A 21,937-nucleotide genomic window follows, 5' to 3' on the forward strand; every position below is an offset into this window, starting at 1 on the left:
TTTTTTGGAAACAGAATGCAAGCAGCATGAACTGTGCTGAATGAAAGCGCATTTGAGAAACGTTGCGCTAGTGGACTGTGTGAATGGATGGAATGCATCCGCGTTGTATGAAAAGCAGATTAAATAAATCCCGAACCCAGTACCCGCATCAACATAAGTCCTGGTACAGAGTACCGGTGAGTACCGGCAGAATTTCACTCCTGGGTAAAATAGTCTGCATGTTACCATTTACTTCCCATCTCAGCATAATTATGTGTGCCATTTAAGATGTTTACATCAAAAACATTAACCTCAAGATAAAACTATAATAACTAACTTATAAACTGTTTATTAAAGCCAGCATAGAAATGATCCAAAGGGACTCTATAACTTTGTTGCTTTGCACGTTCTGAACTCTTTTGTGTTTTCTTCATTCGTTTTTCTTTTGCAAGTAAGAAATGTGTCAATTTTTTACTAAAAAACAAATTCAACCAGCTGCTATTGCTGTTGAATAAAACAAAAAAACATCAAAGTGTGAGTATAGTGAATATTAGTGATTATTATTTGTGTTTACTGGAAAATTTATACTTAAAAAAATCCAGAAAGATTGTGCTTTACAGATTATACGACGAGTTGAAAACTGCAAAGTTCATGAACAGCACAGAGCAAAGCTCCCCATAGGTAGTATCGCCAGATATTACCAGTCATTATTTTCTTTTACTTTCATTTTTATTTTTATATTTCTGGGTCATCCTGTGTACCTCCATGACCCTTAGAACTACCCCCAGCAGCTGAAAAGCCCTGATTTAGACTAATCAGCCCAGACAGTCAGAATCATGCATGAGTAGCCAACGTTCCTTAAAATGATGTAAAATGTATAATTTATTAAAATGGGCATTAAAAAATAAATAAATAAATACAAGTAATGCCAGATAAATTATCCCCCCTGCTGAACAGAGAACATATATTGGAAACAAATACTTGAAATAAATGGTTGATTAACATATCTAAAAGTAATCCTTTTCCCCAAATACCAGAAATCCAGATGAGAAACTATCTGAGATATCCTTACACAAACGGTAAAAACAATGCAGTGAGTCAGCCTTTCAGCAATCTTGATATCTCCAGCACAGCATTGCAGGCTAGTTCAATACTCTTGTCAACAACCAGTAGGAAGAAAGCAGTTATTAAATAGAGCGAGTCCTGGAACAATTGCAGGCCCTTGGATAGTGACCAGCAGGAGCTGCTGACAGCATAAGTTAATGTGGATTATTATTATTTGTTTATTTAGCAGACGCCTTTATCCAAGGCTACTTACAGAGACTAGGGTGAGTGAACTATCCATCAGCTGCAGAGTCACTTACAATTAAGTCTCACCCGAAAGACGGAGCACAAGGAGGTTAAGTGACTTGCTCAGGGTCACACAATGAGTCAGTGGCTGAGGTGGGATTTGAACCGGGGACCTCCTGGTTACAAGCCCCTTTTCTTTAATGACTGGACCACACAGCCTCCTGCAGCAACCAGCCCAATCAATCAATTTCCTTCAAAACAGACACAGTATACAGTCGTCACTCACCCCAATAAAGTGCCACCACTGAAATCCACCAGGTTTTAGACATTTATAAAATTCCTGAGTTTAGTGTTTTAACCACCAACACACTTAATGGTTACCGGTAATTATTTGTATTATGTTTTTAAAATAAACATGACATAAGTTACGATTTATATAGCAAAAAAACTACATCCCACAATGACAAGACTATTCAACATATATATATATATATATATATATATATATATATATATATATATATATATATATATATATATATCAGTATATATTTAAAATCAATCTCCTTGTTCAACACAAGGCAATTACACGTGCAAATCATTTGGCAAAATGTACATTAATGGTTTCCATATTTTATAAAAACAGCTCAGTTTTCTACAAAAAGGAGAGAGACCCAGGTTGTAAATATTGAATTGACAAAGCCTTGATTGTATTATATTCAGTTTCTGTTCCGTAAAACTGTTACACATACAGTACAGTTTGTCCTTGGTGGTCTTTCATACTTGAATATTTTCTTACCTTCGGTTTTCATGGATATGCTGCTAAAGTAAAGGTTACAGGAATAATCACTTAATGCTGACAGAAATACACCAGATACATTACAATTTAAAAGACGTTAAAGTAAGTATCATCTCTCTGTATGTAAATATTGTTAATTAATTTACTACCTGTAAATACTATCCTTATGCGAGTTATTTTGGGGCTATTTAAAAAGGTGCACAGTGGTGTCTCAGCTGTGGATTTTGTTTAATTCCTATAAATATATGGCCCAGGGTTACAACCAAAGGAGAGCACTTGTAACAGCACAGCATCTAGGGTACACAATGCTGAGGTGATGACTATGTAACACAATTTTTGTTCCTGGGTAGTAAGTGTTATTTCCTAATTGCTTATGCCTCAAAAGTATAGAAAATGGCTATTATTCCCCACAAACTTTGCTTTTGTGACCAGGACAGTGATATTTTGAAATTTACCTATTTCCAATGAGAAGACGGGCGAATTTGTGTCTTTTCGTTCACATAAAGTCAGATAAAAACAACATATGAATCCAAATTAACATGTATTTATACTAAAGTAATACAAAAATGACTACAAAAGATTTAGAAGTGAGTAGTTTTTCGAGATTTACGATTATACTGTAAATCACTTTCACGAATCAGCCCCCAAATGTAGTCTCCCATCATGTTCTCGTTATACTGTCCTTGGTAGCGGCGTTCATACTGAATAAAAGTCCAGTATATCCTGGTGGAAGCGCTCGCCTTGCTCCTCCGAGTATGCTCCCATGTTCTCCTTGAATTTATCAAGATGAGCATCAAGGATATGGACTTTGAGGGACATCCTACAGCCCATTGTGCCGTAGTTCTTCACCAGAGTCTCAACCAGCTCCACATAGTTTTCGGCCTTGTGATTGCCCAGGAAGCCCCGAACCACTGCGACAAAGCTGTTCCAAGCCGCTTTCTCCTTACTAGTGAGCTTCTTGGGGAATTCATTGCACTCCAGGATCTTCTTTATCTGTGGTCCGACGAAGACACCGGCTTTGACCTTTGCCTCAGACAGCTTAGGGAAGAAGTCTTGAAGGTACTTGAAGGCTGCCGACTCCTTATCTAGAGCTCTGACAAATTGTTTCATAAGGCCCAATTTGATGTGCAGTGGTGGCATCAGCACCTTCTGGGGGTCCACCAGTGGCTCCCACTTGACGTTGTTCCTCCCCACAGAGAACTCAGTCCGCTGCGGCCAGTCCCGCCTGTGGTAGTGCGCCTTGGTGTCCCTGCTGTCCCAAAGGCAAAGATAGCAGGGAAACTTGGTAAAACCGCCTTGGAGACCCATCAGGAATGCCACCATTTTGAAGTCTCCTATGACCTCCCAGCCATACTCATCATACTTCAAGGCGTCCAGCAAGGTCTTGATACTGTTGTAATCCTCTTTGAGGTGCACCGAGTGAGCCAGGGGAAGAGACGGGTACTTGTTACCATTATGGAGCAGCACGGCTTTGAGGCTCCTGGATGAGCTGTCAATGAAGAGGCGCCACTCATTCTGGTTACAGGCGATTCCGATTGCCTCGAACAGACTGGTTACATTGTGGCAGAAGCAGAGCCCATCTTGACGGGTGAAGAAGCTGGAAAAAGGTTGGTGACACTTCCTCTGATCTGCGACTTGCACACTTTCATCCAACAAGTTCCACTGCTTGAGCCTAGACGTCAAAAGCTCAGCATTGGACTTGGTGAGACCAAGATCTCTAATCAAGTCCTTGAGGTCTTTTTGGTTGGGGTAGTATGGGTTTCTCTCCTCAGCTCCACCTCTGAAATTGTCATCTGGATCTACAACGTCTTCCTCGCTCTCTGACTTGCTGCTCTCTTCTAAAGACGGCTGCTCTCTCCGGAGGAGTGGGTACGGGGAGCTCATGGCAGTGTGGCACCGGGGCGATGGATGAAGGAAGGTCCGGATACGTGATAGCAGGTGCATTCTTGCCAGTCCGACGTTTGGAAGGGTCCATGTAACAGGCGGAGACCTGTGCTGACTCTTCTGATGTGTTCATAGTGCTGCAGGGAGAGGGCAGCAGCCCGTCAATATCCTCCTGTCAGTCATGGCAGTGACACGGAGAGGTGGGAGAGTGGGTGTGCGGGCTTTCCTTCTCTCTGAGTGGCTGAGAGGCGGGTCTTGGGGGAATTGCTGGCCCTATAAGTTAACATTCTGCTGTTCCCTCAGGTCTGCCCTCTGAGACGTAAAAGGTGTGCGGAAGCGCTGGAGAAAAAACTGCGGGGACGGAAATCCCAACAAGAAAAATAAATAAATAAATAAATAAAAGAATTAGAGGTAGCGGGGAAAAACCTTGGGCAGCCCCGGTAAACAGTGTATAGCAGGCTGAGGGAGCCGCTAGTGTAGGACGGAGACCCGGGCCGTGCGGGTAGCGATGGTTGGGGTGAAGCTGCCGAGCGCAGCACCTTTTGTTTGTAGTTTTGTTTACTGTGTTTTATTTTCCCTGTTCCTTTCGCCTTTTGATTATTGTTTTGTTTGAAACTCTGTATCCTGTACCGCCCCCGGTATAGTTGTGGCTCTGTCGCTACCATAGTTGGTACGGCAGACCACAGACAACAGCGCCCTCTGCGGGCTGAAAAGAAATTAAGCTCCCATAATAAAACTGGGCACCTGTGCGGTGTTCCTAAATTACTTCTCTGAGTCCTGTATGTCAGTGAATTACCCACCACCCTTCCACAGTCCACCATGCAGAAGTGGTCAGTGGGTTCCCGCCAAATTCTTGGGATAGCGAACTTCATGGCTCTCTTTTCCCCTCTGTACCATCCTACAAAAATACATTTATTTCACCCATGACTAATGTGTAAGAGATTCTCGCAACATTTTTCATATATGATATATTTTTTCAATAACATTGAAAATTGTGGAACATTATAAAATTAAAAATTTTTACAATTTAAAAAATTAACAAATTTTATAACATAAAATTCCAAGCAACAATTGTCCATCTTACCTTCCAGAGTTTTTTTGCAGTGCTCGAAGGTGAAATGAGGTGCCCAGGGTTTGTCTTGATCCCCGACAGGCATGCCGAAATATGTCTTGTAGGCCTCACACATCTTAGCAGATGCTTCCACGGAGTACTTTTTCGCTCTTGTCTTGATAAATTGGCCGCAGACATAGCAAAATGCGTCTGCCGGATGCTTGCAGCCTCTTGATGCCATCTCAGAAAAATGCAGATATGTATCCACTTAGGCAGCTGGAACCAAACTGAACTGGTGGGCTTAAGGCCCCTGTATTTATACTACTATTTATATTACTGGAAAGTTCTAGAAAGTTCTAGAAGTTACTCCAAGTTTACTCAGCACTGAATCTATCTGGAATGTTCTGGAAAATAGGTAAATTTCAAAATATCACTGTCCTGGTCACAGAAGCAAAGTTTGTGGGGAATAATAGCCATTTTCTATACTTTTGAGGCATAAGCAATTAGGAAATAACACTTACTACCCAGGAACAAAAAAAAAAAAAAAAATTGTTACACGGTGAGCAGAAATGTAGCCTCCTGACATTGACCAGAGGTTCCAATACTGAGCCACTGTTCAGCTGAAGTAATTAAGTGTAATAACATGGCATGAGTTGGTAGAGATACACCATGCTCTTTAGTTTATAAGATTTTTATAGAGTAGCTTCAATGTTTAATTCAAGAAGCAAATCCCAGCGTTTCATCTGTCCTTGAATTAGGATGATTAAAATGTCCTAATAAAGCCTTTTCAATCTTGCTTTCTGGTCAACATAAGAAAGCTGTGAAACTGCTGAAATTAACTGAGCTTGTGCTAGGAATGTGTTATGGTACAGAACAATCCATCATGAAAATCAAATGATCTGTCTTTTTATTTTACAATAGATCTATCACAACAAAAAGTTTGTGACCACTGGACTATAGAATGTAAATGCAACTGACTGTGATGTCATTCTAGTCATAGGAACTGGAAACAATAAACTATGAAATGGTTTGCATTGATTTTGTAAAACAAGCATATTATATACATGTACAGCATTAGCTTCTTGGCGAAAGCGGGGGCTGCAGGGAAACGAAACACACACCCAAGCAACACCCAGGGCAGAGTACTCTATTTCAGGAGCCCTCCTCAATACGGCCAGCTAGTATTCACTAAAGTGGAATAAAAACCTTTCAGTTGCAACTCCACCAACACATTTGGCACACAGCAACTGGTTTAATATAAGATGTAATGTGTTAGTGAATTCCAGCAGGGAATAACAGTTGCATTCAAAGAGTTTAAGTTTTCCAGGTGTAGTTTTGCAATTGCTGATGCACACATGATTGCTGTCAGCCTAATGTCCAAAACATTTAATCATAGCACTCCATCAGTTTGAAGTACATCTTCATATAAAAACCTGTACCGAATGCTAAGCAGCTCAGTATGAAGCTTTGTGAACTTTATCTGAAAGAATATATGACTTTAATAGTTTGATGTGGTACATCAAGTTACTTCTGTGATTGTTTAAAAAACATTGGCTTAATGACTTCAGTTTAAGCTCATCCAAATTGCTTTTTTTTCTTTTTTTTTTTTACTCGAGACATTTCATGTTACACAATTATGAAACAGAAGTTTACTTGAATCCTTGCTAACACATTGATTTATTGCAAAAGTGTAATTTGGGGGTATACGTAGGATGTCTGTCTTACCATACTGTACAATATTTCAGAATTAAAATTTAGAGAGAACAGTCTATCCAGTTATGATGAACTTGAAAGGCACATTCTTTAGCACAGCTTTTAAAAAAGTGATCTGGTGCTTTTACATCATTATTTTATTTGCTAAATCCATTTTAATAGCTGTGTTTGAAAAACAAACCTGTGAATATTTGTGAATGTACTTAACCAGGGAACCATCTCCAGTATAGACACAGCTTGTGGTTTTATTACTATAATGTAACTGTACAGTGCTCTATTGAGATATTTTGGGTAACATGGATTTCTCTAAGAAGAAGGAGAAGAAAATGTGTCAGTCCCTTGAATTGTGTGTTTACAGGTCTATCTCATATGCCAGGCAATGCAGAGCTGTCCAAAGCTCATAGGAGTTGCCTTTGATCGATTAGCCTCACACAACTTGGATAATTATAATCTCAACACGAAAAACTTGCCAAGTGTGTGCTACAGAAGTCCCATGAAAAGAGGGTTTGGTTTCTGACATCATGTATGAAAATGGCTCAGGACACCTAATTTCATTAACAACACATCTTTCATTTTTGAAAAGCACTTTCCAAGCAATAAACATCCTAAGGAACATAGTTGTATGGGAGGAACACACCATTTTGAAATATTTCTGTAGCTTTTGAAAAACATTTGTAATCCACTGGAATTTTAAATAAAATGCATTATAATGTTGATTACGAAAAGCTTCATTACCTACAGTAGGACTATGTATTTAAACTGGAAAATAAATTAGTTGAAAAGTACATTTCAGATCAGATGCTTTCCTGTGGTATTTTTCTAGTTTTCTGACAGTGCTGTAGAGCAGAGTATGCACACTAAATACACATTCCGACCTTTGAATGTATTTGCTGATTAATATTTACCTGCAGTAGAGCCAACATATGTTCCTTGTGTCTATTTAAAGGCCAATCTCATCATAATATCAACCTGTGGGCTATTAAAAAAAAAAAAAAAAAAAACACTTATGTCAATACAAATTGGTTTTATGGCAACATCAGTGTTTCAGCTGCCATATAACAATAACAATATTACCCATTTGGTTGACAATTTTATGACCAATTCTTCTCAATTGGTCAATTTCAATTTATTTAGGCATTGTATACATTAGAAACAATGTAATACTGACATTTACATTATCTGTCACAACCAATTACATTTTAAGACCGCACATGAAAGGCAGAATGATGCAACGTTCCTTCCTAAATACATAACCATGTGTACAATTTACCCAATGAATGATTAGCATGCATTTTAGTTATTAAAAATAAACCAAATGCCATACCTAAATGATATCCCTTACCCATTACTAGAGCAGCATTTGTGGCAATTAAGTGCTTCAGCACATGGAAGCGTGTCCATTTTGGCCAAAATTCATTTTGAAGTGCTTTTCCTGCAAATTTAGTGCAGGGAAGCCATATTATTAAATGCCTGCAGCTATGATCTAACAGCTTGAACTGGTTTGATATTTTCATTAACTTAATTTACAACCTTTTTAGATCAATAATTATTGGGTTGAAAGAGACATTTTCTTCTTTATGGAGAATTCCTTTACAGCCTTTAGAAAGCAAATTGAAATATTATGTTATAGCCCCTATGGCTTTTTTATTCATGTATTTATAACTAACAATTCAATTAGCATATTGGTAGGTGAAGGGGTTTCTAAAAGCAGTCGGGCTCCTCAGTAGTCAGACAGACCACCACACGTATAATAAAATATAAAGGGGACCAGTTTATTTTTGTTATGAACCCAATGGAACATTGGGCACTGATTGAGCATATAAATAGTGTAAATGCCCACTACAGTAAACAAAAACTTTAAATCTAATTGTAATGCATTAGTCTGGCACTTCTGTACATGTTTGTGAAACTGTATACCAGGGATTGTAAAGTTAAAAGGGACTGAATTTTACATAATAAGACTAGTTCAACAAAAATGGTTGAACATTTTTTATAGCTTGGCATGATATCCTTCTTTTTTTTTTTTTTTTTAAGTGAGCATTCATGTTGCTAGGAGACTCCAGTCAAGAGGACTCTGTAAGATAGATGGAGATTACAGCTACATCAAGCAACATAAAGCAGTACAATCCACACAGAGCAGATGGTGTTGTGTTATTTTTATTTTTTTTAGTAAGGTAGTGCATTTCTACTCTGTAATATACTATGTATCACAAGTAATATAAAGTTATTTCAGCTAAAGACATTGGTTAATTGATTGGGCTTCAAACCCCAGAGGCACCTCCACTTTGGTCAATAACTCTTAATTACAGTAAATGCACAAGAGTAGAAGAATAGGACCTACATGGTATGTGTTCAAGCGCACTGTCCTCTCTGACAACACTGAAAAATTGCTATCCACCCGATACAACTGGAGGTAAAAATCAATTTGCAAACTGCCTTACAAATGTACCAAAGTTTGACACATTTTTAGACCTATTTCTATCAGTTTATGAGTCTGCATTGTGCTGTGTTGGAGCACTTAAAAGTGTTATGAAACTGAAATACTATGCTGTGGCATAGCATTGTGCTTTAATGTATTACCTTCACCTAATTTCTTGTCAAAACTGACAATTAAGGAGCCTTAAGGTTCAGCTGTGTGCTCTGCTTAATTTGCCATGGGGTCATTAGCACAATCTATTAGTCAGAGAAAGAAAATATTTTATGCTTTTTCAATGTCTGCACTGTCAGCTCCTGTGGCTGTGCTTTGAATACTAAACAGGTATTTATTATTTTGTGTCCCTAGTATGTTAAATACCTACAGAAAACCATGCAGTGGATGTGCTTGCTCAGATTTTTCTTTTGGAGAAGGAAAGCATTATTAACTTATCAACCCTTTGAATATCAAATTATGAAAAGGCAGAGATACAAACGGTGTTGTCTTGCCACGAGAGTTGAAGAGCATATTTCTATTTAAAATCCCAGAATTTGAAACAGCTGATATGAAACAAAAGTTGAAGTGAACTTAAAACTTACTTTTGTTAACTACAATATAGCCGGCTGGCTTGCTTTTGTTTGTTTTCAACATCGTTTTTGTTGTATTTTGTGACAACTGGAAAATAAAGGTGCAGAAAAGCTCTTGAAACCATCTCTTGCGAAGTGTGATTCCTGCCTGCTTGCTGTGTATCGTTCCCCAGAATCACACCAACACAATAAGAGAGCCAAATCTATGTTAAAGTGATTGGAGCTAACACAAAATGCCATAATTCCCACCATGTACATCAATCCATGCATTGAAGACAGTACAGTCCCACCACATTCTGTCTGTAAGTGCTTTACAAGCTATATTTGTTGTTGGCAAAAGAAAAGTTTAGTGTTTGCAGCCAAAAGCTTCCATGACTCAATTTTGAACTGCATCCACACTGGGTAACATGATTTGTGAAAGAAAGAATTTAAAGAAAGAAAACAGACCCACCATTTAATTCCAGTCGTACTGAAATCATTTGTGCTAGGTGTAGATGGAGTATGCAGTTGTGTATCAGTAAAGTAACTTAGTTTTTCATTGCTCTGCAGTATCACCAATCGTAGTCTTTAGCAGCCAAGCATGATACTGGCAACATCACTGTATTTAAATATAAATGGCAACATTTCTTAACCCCACAGCCCCCATAGCTGTTAGCAAAATCTGTAGCATGTAGAACTACAAACTAAGTAAGGATATATATATATATATATATATATATATATATATATATATATATATATATATATATATATATATATATATATATCATACCAACTGGACACAAATGCATTTATATTCCAAATACATTTACTTTCTTAAATCCTCAATGTAAAAGCCTTGAGAAAATGTTCTAACACTAAATTAGGAAAATGTCAGAATAACTCCTCATTGGTCTCAGTTTCTTTTGCCCCTTTGAAGTCAGAGTTGGCTCTTGAAAGCAGATGCCAGAGAGCTGTGCTGCCTTAGTTAAAGAATGAAAAAAGGAATAGAGTTGCAGGGATAACTAACAGCGTTTTCTTGACTGTGTATTTACAGATGACCCGACGGTGCAGGGAATCAAAAACCGCCAGCTTCAAACTGGGGAGATGATCATTATAGTGGTGGTGCTCATCATGTGGGCAGGTGGGTGTCTTATTCTAGACAAAGGCAATATTACCCTGTGTGAAATATTGAAACACGTCAAATGACCTCACAGATCGTATAATCTACACAAGCCCCGCCCCGTCTATTTATAGATATCGCACACCTGGTATAACGCTCATCCCTTGTAAAACACTCATAATAGTAGGGTTACTTAGCATAAATAGATTTTTTACAGTTCACTATCAAAAAATGTGAATTATTATTGGTACACAATTTTGCAAAGGAAGTGATAGCATTTCATATATCATCATTATTGTTTTTATTTGTTAAAAAAATTATATTTCCCCTGAATCAAATATGAATTCCTAAAAGGGTTGACCCACCATGCACAGTTTATTAAAAAGGCTGAGTGTCATTGTGGAATCTGTGAAAACAGCATGGAAATATGCAATATTTAAACTACATCTGTGTAACTAATAAGAGAATATTTACATCACTGATATTAATACACCCCTAATCATTTTTCATGTTATTACCCTTATCCTAGCCCAGACCAACTTGACCTTTCATTATTAACAGTTTGTCAAGGGAAACCAAAAACTTCTCACCCTAACCTAATGTAATCTTTATTACCAGTTATTACTGGCAAATACATTATAATGAGATTGATATATACTGGTGTAAAATAGGGAAGAAGTAATACAGTATATATTAGTTTAAATTGTCAATATATCTTTTCACTTAGAGAAAGGGGATGATTTAGGACCTTTATTATTATTATTTTTTACAAAACTAAAAACGTTTACTGTACGTCCCTTAAACAGAGATATATTGCTCACCAACCAGATAGCTAAATTCCAGAAATCTATTGGAAAATCTGTATTTTCTATTTACAGGACCTCCTGTTGGTGACAGGGATGCTCATGTGCAGTTCCCAGAAATGGGTAGGCAGCATTTCTAAGGGAGAAAGTAGAACACACCCAATGTGTATTGTCAAGTGTAGAATGGCAACCAAACACACAATATAAATTAATGATAATCAGAAAAATAATAAGGACCTACTTTTTACATCACCACCACAGATTTAAAAAAAAAAAGAATACATAAATAAACAGTTCAGAATCCAACTATAAAATAATTTCACAGACCGCAGCAACTGTAAACAAAAGAATACTTGTCCTCTGTAGTTAATGAGAACACATAGAAGCTCCACAGAAGACTTCCTGCTGTTATACATTTCATTAGAGCCTCACCCCATGAAACTCAGATTGTAAGAGCTGTCATTTCCTGCGACCTGCTTGTTGATGGGGCTTCTGAGCAGAAACAGCTCCTCCTGTCAGACTTTATAAAGAGAGGCCCAGAGCTGACAGTTTATACCTGCCCATATCAATCTAAGATCTCACTCTTTTTCACTGCCTGCCTAATAGGGACCTTCTACAGCATTCCTTCTTTCTAATAATATGGCTATAATCAATGTGTTTCAATCCAAGCTAGAGGTGACTAGCTCACTCTCTTTCTCTGCAGCCATAATAATTACCTAGTAAGATAGTGTACAGAAAGTTGTGAATTCTTCCTTACACAAGCCTTTCAACCTTACAAAAGGGGTTATTGTCCCCAACAATGCTTCGGTGCATTATTAATTAAATCAATCTGGAATAAACGTGCTTCTTAGGTTACATTGACTTTGTTTTTGTTTATTTTTGCAGCTGTGATTGTTCTGTTCTGCAGACAGTATGACATCATTAAAGACAACGATTCAAACAATAACAAGGAAAAGGCCAAGCCTTCCTCCGAGCACAGCACGCCTGAGCGACCTACAGGAGGGCTGCTGCGCAGTAAGGTGAGTGTGGTGTCTCTGGCATTAAACACCCACAGAAACAAATACAGCCAGGGCTTGTTTATCCACTGGGATGGTTAGATCAGGTCAAACCAGGAGACAGTAGGGGTGCGCGATAATACCGATATACCGGGCAATACAATAACCGGTATATGAACAACTATACCAGTATTTTTTTGTTTAATTGATTCAGGGAAACTGGAAAATGTCTGCTGTTATCTCGCAAGATAATTACTTCCCGCGAGAACTCGTGATGTGAGCAGTGTTAACACAAAATTCACTGGGCATGATCGAGAGCTGCATGGAGTAAGGGACCTCAGGAATTAATGGAAGATATGTGCTTATAACTTAAATAGTAAGGAGATTCACCTTGGCTCGCGGAGAGCCGTACTCCTGGAGCTGAGACCAAACCAATCAGTCTCCAAGGCTGGGAAGCAACCAGTACTTCCCCCAAGGGGGATCTAGGTTAGAGAAATGGGAGATGTCAGTGATAGATAAATTTGACAGGGGTCCCCCATGACTTGTGGAGAACCTTCCTCGCGGAGAACAAAGCCAGCAGGTTGGGAAGTGAGCTTCACTTATCCCCAAGAGGGAGACCGTTGCAGAGGATGGTGCAGTTGCAAGGTGGAGTAGCCAAATAGCAGAGGAAGCTTAGTGGGGGAGGGGAGGGTGGTGGAAAACAAAAACGCAAGACGGAGAGTAACTCAAGCTTGGGGTTTAAATAGGGGATTAGCAGATGTTATTGGCAGGAAGGAAGTAGGGGAAGGAACCCTCATTCATGCCCACTGAATAACACACATGTTTACAAGAAAATATGGCAGAAGCACACTGAGATTTTCAGGTGCTTAAATTCTGCAAAGCAAAGTCACATGTGGGGAATAATTTCCTAATAAAAAAATCTAAAAAGGATGGCTGTATAGCATCGAATATTGAGGTATGTTGTTTATGCAAGGCTGAAGTAAAATATGCTGGTGGTACCATCAACCTTACATACAGCGGTGTAGTCCTACATCTTAAAGTATCAGAACGCCAATTACAATATTGATTTTTCTAAAACAAATTATACAAATTCACATTTTATTTGTACATTGAACTTTAGGTAACAAGATTTAATAGGTAATGCATGCGTCTCACATGCAGACTTTTAGGCTACAGCCCCTTGATCAATGCTGCCAGATTGGCAGTTTTCCAGCCAAATTTGACTTTTTTTGAAAGCATCTGTTCATCACCAATTTAAGAACTGTATCAGTGCAATTTTAATTATTTTTACATTTATTTATAAATACTTATCTGCTGACAGTTCTGGACAGTGTAATTTAACACTATATTCTGAATATCTTTTTATTCCCCTGGACCTACCGCATTTTATCTCATCAAATAAAAAACAGCGGTTCTGGTACTGTAAGTTCTGAGAAAAAAACAAGCAAAGCAGATACATAAATAAATAGTTGATAACATTACTTACCAGTATTTTTTTAAAATAAATGTGTAGCACATATTTATGCTTTTGTAATGTATATTAAATCTTAAAAGCAAGGTCAGTTGTTTATTCCAAAACCCAGGTCTCTGCACTGACCGATATATAAAGCAGCTTTAAACCCATGTTTATGACCACAGTCATAGGATGCACTTTTGAAAAACAAGTTTAATATAAAATTAAAATAAAGATATTATTTATAATAAAAATTAAAAATTACATTTAAAATCAATGTTTTTACAGAATTTCAAATAGCTTTCAAACCAGCACTGTTTTTGTATTTTTCAAATTGGGAGCACATGCACGTACTTAAGGGGATCCAACAAAAATGAGATAGTGGGCATTTTATACAAGAGTTTAATTTGTCATATTACATTCTAACACTTTAAATTCCATAAAAATTACAAAAATCAAAGTTTATATATGTAGATTTATTTTACTAGCAAAAAATCAACATAATATTGTCTTCAGTATTGCAGTATATTGCAATACAGATCCTCAGTCCCAACACCCACCCGTATGAGTCCATTCAGCATCTAAATGCTCACCATACAATCATTCTACTGAGAAATCAAATAAGACAAAACTAATAGAACCAATAACTCATGTATCTGTTAATATTCTAATTAACTTGTTCAGTGCCCATGACAAAGTACTAAGATGACAGACCAGGAAACACACAGTTTTGGACAGTACTATGGTATTTTAAAATCCCCTTCACTGGTGTTTTTGGGGTTTTTTTTTGTATTCATGAGGACAAATCACAACCACATTGGTGGCCCCAGGGGACCTGAAAGATTTTCGAAACTGAAACTGAATCTACTGTACAAAAATTGTCCAGTTTTTATTCTTCAAAATTACTGTATTACAAGATTGCATTAAGGGCAGAGTTTTGCAGATGTATTTCAGAGTTCAAAATTGATTTTGAGAGTACCTGAGAGCCACCAGGATGTAAATACTGAAGCAGAAATGGAACTACATTAAGTGAACCTAAACAAGAAATACTCATACCAAAATTCCCTTAACATAATAATAAATAACATAATGTTTATAACTTGTTCGTTCTTGTTAGAAAGTGGTGTAGACAGTAAATCTAGAAGAAACCTTATTCAAAATATGTTTGTTTTAGTTGCATTAATTCAAAGTGATCAGAAGAGTTCCAACCCCTGCACTGAAAGCAAGCCCCCACCTTTCTCTCCTGTGGAGATGTTGTGGGCATATTGTCCTTCAAAAGCAGAGGTCTGTTTAAAGCCCATTAGGTCTGTTTAAAGCCCATTATGAAACGTCAATTGCTACTGTTCCACGCAGCCTCATGTCTGATTCACTTTGTGGATGGTGAATAATAATAAACATTCATACAAAGGGACTATGACAGAGATCGAATGATTCTTGGTGTTAGATCTCCCTCCCGACCTGTGAGGGCATAGTATAAAAGGAACAGAGTACCCTTAACTAAATGGCACAACAATTTATTCCTATGGGTAGGTGGAAGTCGGTCATTTAGGAAGGAGACGGAGTTACGGTACCCAAACTCAATGACTCAGACGGGAAACGGCGTGGCATCCGAGGATTGGAGGAGCGGATGCGCTCGTTAACTTAGGGGTCATAAGCGAGGTTATAAATAGAGGGGCATAGTGTAAGTGATCTGTTCCTTGGTAAATGGTTAGTGTTTTAAACCTACAAGGAGTCTGTTTTGCAGTATCGTGAACCGTGAGTTTGTTTTTTAATAGACTACCAGTAGCACGATCCGGAGCTGTAGCGAAAGCCAGCATAAACCCGGACATCACTTTCACCCCTGCATTTCACGGAGAACTGTATTACACCACTTGCACTTATTCACTGTCACTAGGAACTGTGTTTGTGTTTTGTGTTTAGTGTTGGTGTGTAAAACGGGACTTTTGGTTACAGGTCAAACCCGGGGATTTACAAATACCGAGTGATACACACCACTGTATCACACCATCATTATTATTTACAGGTGTTTGCCATAAGGCTCTGGACATTGTTAATTAAATCAATAAACACCCTTGCACCTGGAAATCATTGTCTGTCTGTTTTGAATCCACTCTGCACTGCATGCACCTGTATTCACTCACCACTTTGCCACAGGGACGTATGAATTAAATCGTAGTCAGATGCTTGATATAGCTGTCATTATTGTGGGTTTAGTGATAACCATGATGGGAAGACAAAGTGAACGAAGCAACAATGAGAATCTGAAGTAGATCAATGTGATTACCCCATTATGATACAATTAGATTGTCCAGTGTACTGTTTTTTTGGCAAAAATTGCAAAAATAAGGGATAAAGAACAGTGGCTGTTTGTGAAAGAGTGAATTGAAAAGAATAATAGAGAAAATACAACATTTTGAAACATTTGCATTGCATCTATTACATAAAACATTAATGTGTTACATTGGATAAGTCAACAGACTACTGGGTGTTAGGATCATAATTCTGTGTATAGGGATTTATGGTTTTGCCAGTAGTTGATGATTTATCAGTTTAACAAATGTGCAATCTTCATGATGGCCCAAGGGTTCAATCATGACACATCTTCTAAAAAAATTGCAACACATCAAAATAGTAATTTAGTGGTGAATATGATCCATCCTCACCCCATTGAATCTACCACAGCTGGATTTTATTGTATCATTTTATATTTTTGTGGTATCATTCATTACTAAACATCCAACCCAATTGAGCACAGAGAAGCAGACGGACAGGACTGGTGAGTGAAATGTGATGGTGCGCTGGTTTATTGTAAATAAAAGATTTAGCAAAACAGAACACAGAACAAACAAAACAAAATGGCAAGTTGGCCAAAACAAATAGATAAACAAAACACAGCGAACACTAAACAAACAAGTATCGTGCTGAGATATTTCAGCAATTATCTTTTGTGTGGTTTTTATTTCCTCTCTCTCCCGTACCTCCTCGCTGTACACCCAACCCAGTGTGCCTGAAACACTCACCCTTTTATGCAGCTGTACCAAGACTCGATTGCTAATCAATCATTCAATTGAATCTCAGCACAGTCTGCACGTGGACTAATTGTGCACTCCCCGTGCCCCCATACAAATGCCCACTTTAATCTGCAAGTAGAGTGATCATGCAATCCCCGTGCCTAAATACAAATATACATTTTACATCACCTGTGCTACATAACCCACACTCCATGCACCATTACAATAATACTTATAACAGACAACATAAAACACAAAATACGCACAGGGGCGGGGTAGCCCGCCACAGCCTGCCTTTTTAAGGTTATGCATTATTGTATAATAAAATATGGACTTTTGTCAAAATAACATCATTCATAGGAAACCTCTTGCTGACAAAATGTTGCTATATTGCTATATAGTTATTATAATGGCAAAGGATACCTACTTGTAAATTCTTCATGTAAAAATGGTTCATCCCAACTTAATTACTGTAAACCCACTTAACAAATTCTGAAAATACATATCAATAAACAAATAAAATAACAGCTCAGAGAACATAACTTGCCTTCACCTTAGTATTGCTTTTTTGATAAAGCAACTGAAATGGGGCAAGCCAGTACAGTAATTGACTGGAGAAATGAACTGTATTCCAAGAGACTTCAATTAAGTGCTAAAATAAATACATAAGTTAAACGTGTTTCCAAGCAATCTATTTGCGCTGTGTGCATTACGTATGAGAGCAATCAGTTTCTAACCCTGCAAAATGACAGTGTAATAAAAATGTGCTGGAGAAGCTTTTAATGTAATTGATTTCTATTTTGTTTTCTTTCTGTATTGTCTATTACAGTGCTGCTCTCTTGCTCTGATTTATGGTAGTATTGGGAAGCAGAAATGGGTCACAGGGTCATTGAATTAGTTACACTTTGATTTGTAGGCCAAGAAGGATTGGAATTGGGTCATCCTGTCCTGTAGCAGTACCAGTCTTCCCTTGTTAACCATTTCCCTTTCATTTATGGTTAAATCACATAATGGAGAGGAAGCCCAATAGTCAAATGCCTGCTAATCATGGTAAAATCCCTCATGCAGAATTAGATGCTCAACTCATCTTTAAAGGCACACCAGGATTTATAGTGTTCCAAACAGTGTCATCATTACCAGCCTCTTGAGTGCCAGGTGATAGACAGTACATCTCCAGCCTAACCCTGGCTATAAAAATTGTCCCTTTTCTAATGTTAGGTCAATCAGGTAACAAGCTTCATTAGAGCATATCAAGGGGTGTGCTTGAAGCAGAAACTCAGACTCTGTCCTGTATCATAGTCTGTGGTTATTCAGTTCCCCACACCAAAGGAGGTCTGCGTCAAGCAAATGGAAACCTAGTTAGTTGACTTTTTTTGTCAGAATAAGAGAAACTTTTACGCTGTATAGACAACAAAGAGATGAGTTTTCTTGAACTGAAAAACAACCTGTAAATCTGGATCCCATGCACACCCCTACATGTGCACAAATCAGTTGCAGGTTAGGGGTTTAAAATTGGAATGTACCTTAAGCTAATTAATTTTTTTAACCATGGCTTTTTTTGTAATTTCCAGTCAGCAGCGAGCAGACAGTGGCATTCAAGCTTCCTGTTATGGGCTTGGGAATTTCCTACCCATAAATATATTCGAAAAGTATTTAGCAACTGAAAAAAAAAACAGAGTATTAAGATCTGAATAGGCCAAGTGACTTTTGTGAAATTGCAGGGAGACCTCCAACAATGTGAAGATAATTGAATCCGGAGGGGGCTTCTCTACTTAGGCAATATATTATGTATGCTCATCAGTTCCCTGGCACCTGGTCAATTATACATATTGCAGCACACTTAACATAAAACTGACATTTTAAATTATGATAATAAAAGTTAAAAAGTGTGCTGTTCTGGTATTTATATTTTCAGGGTATTGGACCCATTTTAATTATGAAAGTTACTAAAAGATATTCTAAAGAGAAGATAAAATGGGATGTAGAGAATACATATGTTCACATACCTGCAGAACCTGTGAGCTGTGCTAAATAATAGATGAATTTTCAACAAAATGTGCTTGAAACTATGGACTAACGTCCATTTTTGCAAATGATGATGGTGATTTTTGTAACGTGGACATTATAAATCACATACAGTACAATACAAGAAATACATCTGTCATAGCTGTCAGAATTCCAGTACAGTGCATCCCACCATATGTAGCAATTTTATTCAGTGTACTGAACACTAAGTTAAAAACCCCTCATGTTTTATGTTAAATAGTTAATTCTCAATGTGATATTAATTTCTAAGTTGTGTATTGTGTCTCTTTATGTATGCTATGTTATTTCACACAGCTGGAGCAGCCAGAACCACTTGCTTGTAAATGCCTGTATAATGTTAGAGGAACAAAACACACACCACTGAAGTATGTTATAACAAAGCATACTCCCAAAACAATAAAAAAAAACACCTATCCACTGTAAATAAATGCAAATGTTTATAACTGGCATTTCTTTCTTACAGTTTCAGAAAGCACCATCAATCAACATCATTGAAGTCTGACCCAAGAATACAGTATGTTGGCCTAAAGACAAACCATCGTCAGAGGTTTTTGTGAGACAGTGAGGCAGTGGAACGGTTCCCAGGTGGGAGGCCTTTAACCCAAACACATGTCACTTTCCAAGCCATTCAGCCCTGTTAGAAATGTTAACGAGGTCTAAAACACAACGTATGACAAATGCAAAGAAGCACCCAATTTATATTGATGATTGATCATTTGGAAACAGAGCCATTTGATCTTGGATGACCACTCATAGGTGTCAACAGCACAGCGAAGGCCAAGAAGATAAGGTTCACACTTTGCATTATCTTAACATTGTGCATTCTCTGGACTTTTTAGCAGGAATGAAATGTAAGAATACAGTCATGATCTGTCTATTTTTTGCCAACCTCACTGAGACATGTTTTAGGAGCAGCCATCAATGACAGGCAATGGGACACAAAGATATCTAATCTGGAAGTTCTCCAGATACAAACATCTGATTCTATTGAAGAACATGTCATACTCGGAGGCTTGGGTTTGGGTAAAACTTCCATTCCCTTTTTTGAGCCTATTTGATGAACACTGATGTATGAGCCTACAGTATATGACAGGTTATGATGTTCAGGCAACATTTATCCAACTAATATTAACTTGCCACAGAAATATCAAAAAATATTTTCTTTCACAGAGTCAGCATATAATTGATAGGGACTGGACTATTTTGAGTGAAAAAATGTTTCTAATTGTTCCTACAGAAGATGCTTCATAATGGTAACAATTAAAGCAATATATGTTTAAGTGCCTAGCGCCCTTGAAAACACGTTGCATGTGAATCAATCATGTCATTGACATTTGCTATAAATCTGTGTTCTCTGTCAAACTAAATTACACATGAGCAGTTGTCATTCAAACATTCTGTTAATTTCCCAGGGGCCTAGGTGCGATGCTGTGTTCAATTCATTTTTGTAAATCAATAATAAAAAAAAACACTACATAGAATAAAATAATTAAATATATTTTTGAAGCCGACACAACATCATATTCAAGACGCAATGAGGAGGATTTTAAAAAATCTGCGTTATTGTCTCAAACTCGTGGTATAGTAACGACAGCTTTAGTAACAAGTGATTTTCAAATGGAATTTGTTAATAAAATCAATCCGGTAATGCTTTGAAACTGAGTCGATGAGGTCGTTAATGACGGATTTCTCAGTAAAAAGCTTAATTGTCGCAGGTCACGTACATCACTTCCTTTCTCAACGACTGCAAAAGGGGAGCTCGTTAATCAAAATGCATGCTAACGAGATCAAGAAAAATAATGTGCTGTTATCACCGGCTGGAAGTGTACAGGGACAATGCGGGGGAGGGGAATAATATTTTTAATTAAAAATTATTATTGTTTTTTTTTTTGGGTGGGTCGGGGGGAGGGGGGGTAAGCCATCTATCTATATTGGTTGGAATTAATTTTCTTATGTTGACATCTACATTTGTGTGTATTTTAGTATATATGTTTGTAGGCTATAAATAAATAAGTAAATACGTTTCATTTGTGTTTGTAGTTGTTACTTATTATACATGTATACAGTTTATGTAACACTTCATTATATTATTATTATTATTTATTTATTTCTTAGCAGATGCCCTTATCCAGGGCGACTTACAATTGTTACAAGATTTCACATTATACAGATATCACATTATTTTTACATACAATTACCCATTTATACAGTTGGGTTTTTACTGGAGCAATCTAGGTAAAGTACCTTATTCAAGGGTACAACAGCAGTGTCCCCCACTGGGGATTGAACCCACAACCCTCTGGTCAAGAGTCCAGAGCCCTAACCACTACTCCACACTGCTCCCCTATATATTTATTAAGATTTTAAAATGACGATAGAACTCCCTAACCCAATAAACAATTTGTTTATAATTGTTCAGTGAATTCCTCTATCATGTTGAATGCATTTTCTCTGGCACTCTTTGCTTGCCTCTGCGATAAATAAACTCAACATGATTAGAAGCAGCCACCAAACATTTGCAGTATTGTAAGAACATTTTATATGCATGCAAACGTGTGAAGATGGAAGTGTATATTGTACATACAGTAAGTGTATACTTACAAATAAGTTTAGGAAAAATACATGTCAGTGATCTGTTTCCTGACAGCCCTGGCCCTGGCGGCTTCTCCAGGAGGCTCCAGTGGTTCAAGATGAGCCGTTTCTTACTCTTCACCTTCCTCAAGTGCGTCGAGCATTTCTAGGTCGCCCAGCAATTGTTGACGTATATGTTGTGCAGGCACCGAAACAACATTTTTTGAAAACCAAAGGTCC

At 37.6% G+C, this 21,937-nt stretch overlaps 1 protein-coding gene across 1 annotated transcript in view; it reads left to right on the top strand.

Annotated features, from left to right (window-relative positions):
- Positions 1-20,969, top strand: part of LOC117411592 (fibronectin type III domain-containing protein 4-like) — a 55,904-nt gene extending 34,935 nt beyond the window's left edge. The window contains exons 4-6 of the mRNA XM_034019253.3: positions 10,753-10,839; positions 12,507-12,640; positions 19,590-20,969. Of these exons, the coding sequence (XP_033875144.1) occupies positions 10,753-10,839; positions 12,507-12,640; positions 19,590-19,628 (260 nt within the window). The 3' untranslated portion in view covers positions 19,629-20,969. The remainder of the gene's footprint in view (positions 1-10,752; positions 10,840-12,506; positions 12,641-19,589) is intronic.
- Positions 20,970-21,937: the final 968 nt, after the last annotated feature.

The sequence above is a fragment of the Acipenser ruthenus genome, chromosome 6, assembly GCF_902713425.1.
Source record: "Acipenser ruthenus chromosome 6, fAciRut3.2 maternal haplotype, whole genome shotgun sequence".
NCBI classification, from domain to species: Eukaryota; Metazoa; Chordata; class Actinopteri; order Acipenseriformes; family Acipenseridae; genus Acipenser; species Acipenser ruthenus.